A 10779-nucleotide genomic window follows, 5' to 3' on the forward strand; every position below is an offset into this window, starting at 1 on the left:
CATTTTATGATCGTATTCAGAGAGCTCCCATAGTGTCCATAACAGGGTTGAAGATTAATAGTGCCCATATCTTAAAATAATGACCAATTATAGGGATTTGATGCCTGAGGTGGGAAAATATGTTTTTCAGGAAGTTATATTTGAAGTCATTAATGCTGTGGGGTGTTCAGAAAAGTAATATTTTTTGGTAAAAATTCTAAAAATGTGTAAGTCCAAATCGTACCGGTTTCGTGGAATGATTCACCAGCATTGCCTTTGCGATCGACTGGTAGATAACTTCTAATCATCTACCATTTTTGATTAACAAGACAGGACTACATGTAAACTGGTTCACTGATGCTGAAAGTACAAGACATTGCATACCTCTGTCAGTAACATTAATATTATGGCCTGAACCTGATCCTTCACTTTGCATTCCTACTTTGAAACACTTTACTGACTGGTGTCAGTCTGAAATAGCCAACTCCAGAAGCCAAACTTTGCCCTGAATAACCCGGTCAGAACTGACAGAGGTAGAAAGCAAGTTAGGCTCAAACCTGAACCTTTTTAAAGCCCTCCATTGCAACACAATGCTGCAGACACAATGTTCTGTCTCTGAAGCCGGAACTGCCAGCAGGGGTCATATGTATGTTGTAGTCATTTTGTTCTACAATAATTCATAAGCTATGGCTTGAGTTGGTTCACCTTTATTCAAAGCAGGGTCGACTGCGCGGGGTGCTGAAAGATCAAAGGCCTTGCTCTGTTCAAAGAAGTTCCAATGCTAATTTTGAGGCGAGGCTGAGGACCAAATTCTGCTCTGCCTGAACAGATGCTGATTTCCATTTCAGCTCATCTGGACCTTTTTGAATCTTCATACGAGTAAAGATGAAACATTACCCATGTATTTTTCTTTCATTATTTGAAAGAAAACTTAACCAAAAAAAAAAAAAATACTCAACCCATATTCCACCAAAAAATAACAACAACAACAAAACACCAGAATTACAGAAACTGTTAGGATGAATATGACGGTTTTAAATAACAAATGGCCAGTTTAGCTCAGTATAAAGAAAGAATCCTAAATTTACTAGAATATATAAAATCATTATTAAAAATCAATTGTATATAAAATTATATATACGTGTGTGTGTGCCTGTATACACACACACACACACACACACACACACACACATGAATAATAACAATTTGTATTAATGAGATTACTTTTAATAATTATTTAGTTATTAAAATATTTATACATGACTATATATTAATTACTCTTCTTGTTTAGAATAGATTCAGTCCTGCCAGTCAGTTTAATAGCCTCATAAATGTTTTTATTGGTCCATGAAAGCATGAATTCCAATGTAATAAAATGTACGCTAAAAATAACATCTTTGGACTGTTCTGTTATACCAAGTGTTGGTAGTGTGGCCAGTATGATAATATATATGATATACAGAAGCATCCAGCAGACTGAGACATTATATTTTGAATTTTTAGAAATGATCACATTTCCCATTATGTGTGGAAACAATGAGCGCAAATTCACCATAAGTTTCAGTGATTGTTTGCCATGTTCCCTTTGCTGTAGCACTCAACCCACATGAACTCCGCATGATCATGTTCTTCAGCACGATTCGAAAACGATCATCTGACCGTCTGTACAAAGCAGTTCACATGATCAGTGTCACAAATTTGCTTAGATTAGTGACCTAGAAATAGAAGTGTAGAAGCTTATGCTCAGTATATGATTATGCGAGGATATACGAATGTTTCATATTGCATTATTTTTATATAAACGTTGTTATTCAAAAAGAAAATAGAAATGTGATTAAAAATAATGATGCACCAATGACGAAAAACATAAAAATAAAAAAAAATGCTAAAACATAATTACTCGGTGTCATATGGGATCCCATTTCAACCACTGAATAAAAATTTAAAAAAGGTCATTGTGACTTTTTTCCCCCCCTCTCAGAATTGTGATACAAACTCGCAATTCTGGCTTTTTTTCCCCTTAGAATTTCGAGATACTAAACTTGCAATTGCAAAAAATAAATAAAGAAAGAAAGAAAAGAAAAAAAAAGTCAGAATTGTGATCTAAAAAGTCGCAACCTTTTTATTTTTTATTCAGTGGCGGAAAAGGACTTCGATAGTCTGAGGATGATAAATGTGTGCGTTATGAACATTACTGCAGGAGGAGCACACGCATGAGTGTGAATGAGTGACGCAGCACAGGAAACACCTCTCTCCGCTATGAAGGGGGCAGGCGGTCTGTCTGCATATGGAGCGACTGCGCAGAGCAGACGCCTCTAAACGCTCAACTTACACACACACACACAACTATTCAACGTCAACCCTTCGCGCAAAGACCGAATTCGACAGCGCACGCCAGCGAGAAAGTCTTTCCTCACCAGCCGCTCCGCGAGAGAAGAAACTCACTCGGCGAGAAACCTCTTCCGTCTCCCGCAGCTCGGGACTCTTTCACACGGATAAACGATGACTTACCGCGCGCGATTCCCACTCAAAACACCGGAGACTTTCTCGCGGCTTGTTTGTTTGTTCTGATAGGGAGGAAGATGCTTAAATCCTCTCTTGCATGCCTGGAATTTTCTGCTGGGAACAGAAAGTGGGCGTTTTTCCACACCGAGGCACTGGAGGATTCATGCAACTTGCAGTTTCAAGTGAGGCAACATGCAGTAAGTTGTAATTTGCGGTCATCTAAAGCTTAATAAAATCAGTCGCTGTGCTGCATTGATTTGATGATGCGCCTGGATTCATAAGACCGCATTGATTCAGAGGTTATTTAGAGATCTATACAGGTCGAGATGGCACAGGAGAATGTGTATGATAACCGCAGTATAGTGGTGAAGTACATCCACCATAAGCTCTGGAAGAAGGGATACGTGTGGGAAGTGAACGGACACGAAGACAGTGTCTCGAATGGACTGATGATGGGGAGACAGGAGGACCGCGGCGGCTCCCGTCACGACCCGTTCAGCGCTCTTCACACGGTGCTACGGGAGGCCGGGGACGAGCTGGAGCGGCTGTATCAGTCGGACTTTGCGGAGATGTCCAAACAGCTGCATCTCACGTCCATCACGGCGCATCAGCGCTTCACCGCGGTCATTGACGAGCTGTTCAGGGACGGCGTGAACTGGGGCAGAATCATCGCTTTTTTCGAGTTTGGAGGGACCATTTGCGTCGAATGCGTGAATAAGGAGATGACTGCGCAGGTGGATAACATCGCGGGCTGGATGACCGAGTATCTGAACGGGCCGCTGCACGGCTGGATCCAGGAGAACGGCGGCTGGGTATGTAATTAACTCAATATATATACTTTTGGGACGCTCGCTCCGCCCCTTCTCCTGCGTTCGAAGCGTTGCGCGCCCTCGGATTGGCCGATAGCGCTGTCCCTTAGAATGCGGCAGCCAATGAGCGGCGGCTATTTGTCACACCCCTCTCACGCCTCCGCGGTGAAGCCGTCAATGACAGCTGCTGTCTGCAGCAGAGCTGAAGGTGTGGTTCTCCTGTGCAGAACTTTCAGGAACTGCTGTTGATTCATGCAAACAGGAGGATGTTTAGTCTTATACGGCAACCAGTTATATGGGCTCTGATATTTACTCACCAAATCATTTGTTTAATTAGCCGCAGGCTATTCCTGTCCTAAGTGCAATGGTTCAGCTCGTGATGAGACGCGTGTGATATTGTTCAAACAGAACTGAACTGAGGTGTACCTGTAATACCAGGTACCAGGTTAGCACTGCCAAAATTCTGAAATGAGAATTGTAGCTCAGCACAGCAATGTTGAGATGCTGTGAATTGTTACAGTTTGGTAGGGGTTGCATGCCTGGCTTTTCATTTTCTGTTGTGTATCTCTGGTGAAACAGACAGCAACATAACCCAAGAAGATGCAAAGGTTAAGTTACTGGGTAAATCTTACACAATATTTCTTAAATTTTGTTAAGTCACAACTTGTGCAGTCATGCCAACCGCCTCCAACGCAGCATGTTTGGGTATGCAACAAAACAGAAGATACGAGATATATTTTTTTATTCATTATAATTCGTTTTTTCGATTATTTATTCATAATTAACCTTTTAATAATATTTTAAAATGAAGACTTTCTAATCATGTAAAAACCAGCAGAAAGCCTTATAAAGTTGGAATGAAAATGGTCTATTTTCTAAATGCATGTTATTTATCTTGTTGTGAACAATTCACACTCACAGCATCCTCGTTATTTCATTCAATTTTCGGTGACAAAGTTAGTGCAAGTACAGTATTAGCAGAGGAAGAGAATGATAACATGACTTGAAGCTAGCGAACTGAAGTTTGTCTTTTCTGGCTACATTAAGTATGATTTCATTTTGATAATTTGAGTCAAAAATGGAGACATTTTTTAGGGTGTTTGGTCCCAATAGGTTAAATAAGCCTCATATGGACCTTTAAGCTACAGGTAACTATCAAATATGTTCATAAAACCATTCTAACATTAATAGTGGTGCAAGACTTTTCATAAAAATGGACAACACAAATAATTTACAACTCCGTTCTGATATCATAGGACTGTATTATTCCTACAATTTCAGTAGCATATACTAGGTAGACTGCACAGTATGCTCATTTTTCCCCAGATGATCTGTTACATTTACTAAAAAGTGTGGTATTACACCAAGATCACACTAGGGTACTGCATCCCACAATGCAGTGCACTTAACTTGACCTTTCATTTCCAGAGTGATGGATAAACCAAAAGCAGAGTGTGGGAGTCTTTGAGAATCGTTTTAGAAAACAGTTCCATTTAGTGAAGAAATTACACAATTCAATAAAAGCTGAGGGGAAGTTGTGGCCTAATGGTTAGAGAGTCGGACTCGTAATCCAAAGGTTGCGAGTTCGAGTCTTGGGCCGGCAGGAATTGTAGGTGGGGGGAGTGAATGTCCAGCGCTCTCTCCACCCTCAATACCACGACTGAGGTGCCCTTGAGCAAGGCACCGAACCCCCAACTGCTCCCCGGGCGCCGCAGCATAAATGGCTGCCCACTGCTCCGGGTGTGTGTTCACTGCTGTGTGTGTGCACGTATCAAATTCCGAGTATGGGTCACCATACTTGGCCGTATGTCACTTCACTTTCACTTTTCACTTTAAAAGCTCATCAAATCAAATCAAACATGCATGTATCTAAGTAGTAAACTAGCATGCCATTCAGTTTCAGACTTTCCAATTTTGAGGAGGAACTCAGGAGACATTCTGCTTTTTTGGATGGCCATTCAGAATATGACCTTTCTATAATGAACTCGCTTGAACCGTGACAAACATAAATGAGCGGGAACTTATGGTTTGGTGCAGCTTGGTCATCCAGAACTTCCCCTCATTCATTCACTGTGTTGCATTCAGTCTCCACACCTCTGTTCTACTACCATAGACCGCAACGTTATTATAGTTAGTCCTAGTTAGAGTGTTAGAACAAAGACTTAATGTGGATGTGCATAATTCAAAGCACTGTGTCCAGAGGGTATTCATAAATAATTCAAAGGCTGTATTTCATCTTTAAGGAAGAAAAGTTTAACATTCCCCTTGAGTCCTGACCTTTTGAAAGTGGAAACTACTGACACATATCAAAAGATTACACCCGCACTGACCCGAACATCAGCAAAGAGTCCCTCTATTTACGCATTTCTTTCCGTTCATGGCTCTGAAACAGACCAGAACGCTTCAGAGAGACGTAACATATGCCTGAGTGACTCTGACAACTGCTTGCATTATCCAACAGTGGAAATACTGCAGATAAAAGAAACCCTGCTACGGTAGCTATTGAAATTACTAAGATATAAAATTAAGGCTCGTTAACCTTAATGATGACGTTTGGACTCCCAGAGATTTAAGTGATCAGACATATAGTTTTCTTTTGACAAATGATACGAAAAAAAAAAAATCTAGCTTAATCTTTAGCCTTCCACCTAGGGTTGCACGGGGTGGAAAACTTCTGGAAACTTTCAGAAAATTATGGAATTTTTTGGAAAGTTTCCAGAAATTTTCCACCGACACGCCAACTTACACCTGATTTTAGGTAGTATCAGTACAGCATCCTCATGCTATTTTATGTTTCATTGATGCTGTTGGTTAAAGTTGGAACTGTATTACATTTATCAGAGATCATATGAGAGATCCAGGTTTACTCACTCGACCAGTGGATCCCATTTCTGCCTAAATATCATTTAGCTTCATTTCACAATGTGGAAGTGATTAGAGAAGCTTATAAGTGACGGTAGAAGTCCCGTGTCAGTGTCTGTTCCATGTCAAGGTGTATATGAAATGTCATGTCCTCTAAACAATGGGCTGTTACAGAAGATTAAGTGTTTCATTCACTTCCATTCAAACACATGAGCAGACCAGGAATGCAAGCATAATGTGTTTTGCAGTGTACAAAAGTTCATGTTCTCTAACCTGCAGAAGATAGTTGACCAATAGGCTTTATGTGCCAGAGAAACAAGAGCACAGCCATCTGTAGAATTCTGTCTTTGAACTTCTGTTTTTGCAGTAGCTCTATAGCATCTCTGTTGAAGAGTAATTAGCTGGTGAAGTGGATTTACTTATGGTAGAGTTAACGAAAGTTATCAAGTGCATAGTAATGTTCGAAGCGGATGTCATAAAGTAGACCGGGAAGATTTTAAAACAAGCGGTTCATTCATAAATTTGTTCAATCTTACCTTCACACTGTGGAAATACAAACAGAAGACAGCACTGAAAAGGGGTGGAGCTACATAAGGTCTGTAGAAGATCTACAATTTAGAGGCTCAACAGAAAAATTAAAATAAATAAATAAACATATAAAACACTAAAGTTTTCCAGGAATGCCAAATAAGGGAGTAGATAAATGGAGCAGATTGTGTAGGAACATTTTGAATTTATTATGAGTTGATTTTTATAATTATGAATAAACCAATGAATAAACCGATGAACCAGTCAACCAAGATCATTGGTTCAATCATTGAATTTTAACTTTGTCCACTTGGCTAATCAAAAGAAGTGTTAGTTCCCCAAATCCATGAATCATTCTTAGTCTATAATACATTTTCAACAACAAAAAAAAAAATTATAAATCATATTTGTAATATGAAAGTATCACATTTTTGTTTGAAGTAATGTGCTATCCTTAAATTATTTGTATTTCAGCATTGTATCGGTCATCTGCCACCCTGCTCTTCAGAAATCGCACTGGATAACAAAATTAACCCAAAATCATAATTTATTATTTATAAAAACAGAAGTTCTAGAGTGTGACATCATATCCTGTTGCCCATATTTGTTGCATTTGACGTGGTCAAATGTGTGACCGCTAACTTGGCTAGAATGTAAAGATTAACTATCTATTAATTATACTGTAAATTTGAATATGTTAACGTTACTTGAAACAATCTTGCAGACTTATTGACTCAGAAGCCAATTTATGAAAACAAGCAATAAGTCAATAAGCAATAAGTGCAACTATTTGTTAACAAACAAGGCAAAGTGAAAATCCACTAAACGATTGCTTGTGTTATATTAAAGGTTATCAAATACTGTAAACATGTTGTTCTGTAATTATTCGTATAGGAACAGAAGGATTGAGATCCCAGTGTCTATTGTGGTTTTCTATAAAAAGAATCAAGTTTACTAGATTACTCTGACGTGGGCAACTAGATACTATAAATCCTGCCAGGGTTTATATTTTCCGCCCTGCACTAAAAACAGTGACGGAGGCGGCAGGCTCATTAACCTCAATGATGACATTTGGACAAGCGAGAGCAACGTGTGCGCTCTCAAATCGGCCTGCCCTTCTGTTTCCTGTTTAACACGCGACTTAAAAATAGGTGTCATTTGTGGCTTTATGTTGTTGAGTCTGCTGTCTTGCCCTGCACACTTGAAATTTTCATCTAGCTGCATCACAAATCACTGTGTGTTTGTTTACCTCCCCGTCTGGATCTCAACAACAAGCTACTGTCTATATTTTGTCCTGTAATTCACCATGTGCTCATAGACAGTATAAGCCTGTATTCAGAAAATAACACCTTGAGTCATATTCTATATATTTTTCAGTCTGTTTCAATTATACACTGGCCTGGTGGGATTCATTCGTCCCACGTAGAGTGATTGCTCTTATCCGGGCCCAGAGGAAATTTTCTGTATTTTTTGCACTATAAAATTTTCTGGATCTTCTGTAACTGAAGACTGAAGTTAGTCTGACAACAAAATATGGCAATCTATTTGTGAAGGATGCCCTCCATACAATGAAAAGGTAGCTATATATTTGAATTTATAAAGATCCATATTGTGCGAGTAAAAATTGTGATATTGTAAAGACAAAAATTTGCTAAATTAAATAGACTTTTATAAAAATTGTTCGAAATGTATCACAGTTTCTACAGAAATATGCAGTAAATAACAACTGTTTTCAACATTGATAATAATAATACATGTTTGAGCAGCAAAGCAGCATATTAGAATGATTTCTGAAGGATCGTGACACTGAATGCTGAAAATTCAGCTTTGCATCGCAAAAATAAATTACATTTTAAATTGCAATAACATTTCAATTTTCATTATTAGTGTTTTTACTGTATTTTTGATCAAACAAATAGTGCCTTGGTGAGCAGAAGAGACTTTTGAGTTGTAGTGTGTATATACTTATAAGTGCCATTTTTCAATAGTCACTATAGCAAGCCACAAACAAACAGCAAAATGTTTGGTCAAACAGTAGGTTCAGCTATAGCTTAAAGAGTTAAAACCTTTGAAAATGAACACTTAACACTTTGATCCTGGGTTTAACTACCCTATTCTCCTCTAAATTCACGTTGGACACCCCTCCCCATTGCACTTCTGTGAACTCTGTGCCAAATGGGCTAGAGGTGCCTCCTGCAGACTGACGAGGTAATGTGCCCATAGCCCACGTGAGCAGCACCTGTGTTTATTTGTGCGACGTGACAGTAAATGCTGCATGACGTGCTGTGTTGGCAGCTGCTTAGCTCTTAAATTATACACTTCAGCCTACTGATCCAGGTTCAACTGTAGAGGGAGGTTTGCGTGCCATAGGGCCACTCGCAAATAGATCTGCTGTCTGCTGATAATGTGACTTTGCAAAAGAGCCCTGACATTTAGCTGGAGACATTTGCTTGTGTGTCTTTAAAAGGGGGATAATAAGGACTGCCCTTTACAAGTTATTCCTCCATTTTCTAGAAGTTTCAGTGAAGATTTTGGATGGGCACACCTGGACAAGTGATGGAGGATTATGAGAGAGCTGGTTTGATACTCATCACACACAACCCATTGTATGTTCTCTCCAGTGTCAAGCCTGAAATGTCTCAGGACCATTTGTACATCTATTAGTTGAATTTGTCTCAAATTACTTTAGAAAAATACATTTAGCCTCTTTCCGGTATCTCACATACACTTTTAGAACTGAATTTGTTGGAAATTTGTATTTGTACGCACAAAGAGACAATAAACAGACAAAATAACAAACTATATCTAATGAACTATTCTATAGCCTAAAGGGGTGTAGAGCAAAATTTGTAAAAGGAAAGAAAGTTTGAAAGGGAAACGTGAAAGTTTATATAAGTAAATGAATACATTTTGTCTGAAAATTCCAGAGTAATATTTAAGTTGTTTTGATGTTGTATTGTTAGAAAAAGAATATGCAGGTTTCATACATCTGGACTGTTTTTGAGCAGCTTGAGTTATAAGTTCAAATGAATTTAACTTCCATTCATTCCAGTACTGGTTTATATATATATATATATATATATATATATATATATATATATATATATATATACATATATATACATATATATTGTATTATTATTATTTTCAAATAATGAAATACTGAAATAAAATTTCTCATGAAAAAAATTGCTGCATCACAGTGGTTTTGCTGTAGTTCTTGTAAAATTTGAAATTTCAAAGAGTTTCTTAATTTTTTAAATGCAGTATGCAATAGTGGTTGAAATGGGTACTTCAGTCCAAATGCAAAATGTTTGCGTTATTTCTCCCTCCCCCTCCTCCTCAGACTCAATGCTCATGCGGGTTGCCAGATTGAGGACATACAACAGGAATGAGTACAATTATCAATGGAAGACGTCGAGCCATACACCATAAGCTTATGAAGTGATTTATCTGCGTTTTAATGTGCCTCTGATCATAGAGTTTTTTTAGATGGATGCCGAGGCTTTTTAGGTCGTGTAGAATTTGCAATCTCTGACACAGTTTGTTTGCTTGCTTCCATAGCTGCAATATGCTGTATTTTCTGCCATCTGGCACCCAGGGTTGTCAAAATACTATTGGGTAAGTGGTAGTGGGTGGAGTTGTAGATCAAAACAAAAACAGACATTCTGACACTGAAAGCATATTTCAAAGCAGAATTGCCTGTAGAATTGTTTTTCGTAGAAACAAGTATGTGAACTTAGCATGTTTCCGAAATATCTGCAAACATATGGTATTTTTATGCTTCGTACAATAAAAAAAATAAATAAAGCACCGTTGATAAAAAAGGGTACATGTTCTAATAACACAGTAAAACATGGTAACATTTAAAACTTTTTGGATATTCACTCATTAATAAGAAGTTACTGATCAGATATAATATGGGTTTAGTAGAAAATAAACTCATGTTTCACCAGATCAAATCTGACCTGGGACTGTGAAAGGTGTATACAATTTTTAATGCGATAGGAGGGTTAAAATCAACATGAAATGACATTCACAATCCATTTGATGTGTGAGCATATACCAATAGTAGTTTTATCTTTAGGAGATGGCA

The 10779-nt window shown here is 38.2% G+C and overlaps 1 protein-coding gene across 1 annotated transcript in view; it reads left to right on the forward strand.

Annotated features, from left to right (window-relative positions):
• The first annotated feature begins 2174 nt into the window (after window positions 1–2174).
• Window positions 2175–10779, forward strand: part of bcl2b (BCL2 apoptosis regulator b) — a 73020-nt gene continuing 64415 nt past the window's right edge. Inside the window, exon 1 of the mRNA XM_058745728.1 lies at window positions 2175–3296. Within this exon, the coding sequence (XP_058601711.1) occupies window positions 2811–3296 (486 nt within the window). The 5' untranslated portion in view covers window positions 2175–2810. The remainder of the gene's footprint in view (window positions 3297–10779) is intronic.

The sequence above is a fragment of the Onychostoma macrolepis genome, chromosome 02, assembly GCF_012432095.1.
Source record: "Onychostoma macrolepis isolate SWU-2019 chromosome 02, ASM1243209v1, whole genome shotgun sequence".
NCBI classification, from domain to species: Eukaryota; Metazoa; Chordata; class Actinopteri; order Cypriniformes; family Cyprinidae; genus Onychostoma; species Onychostoma macrolepis.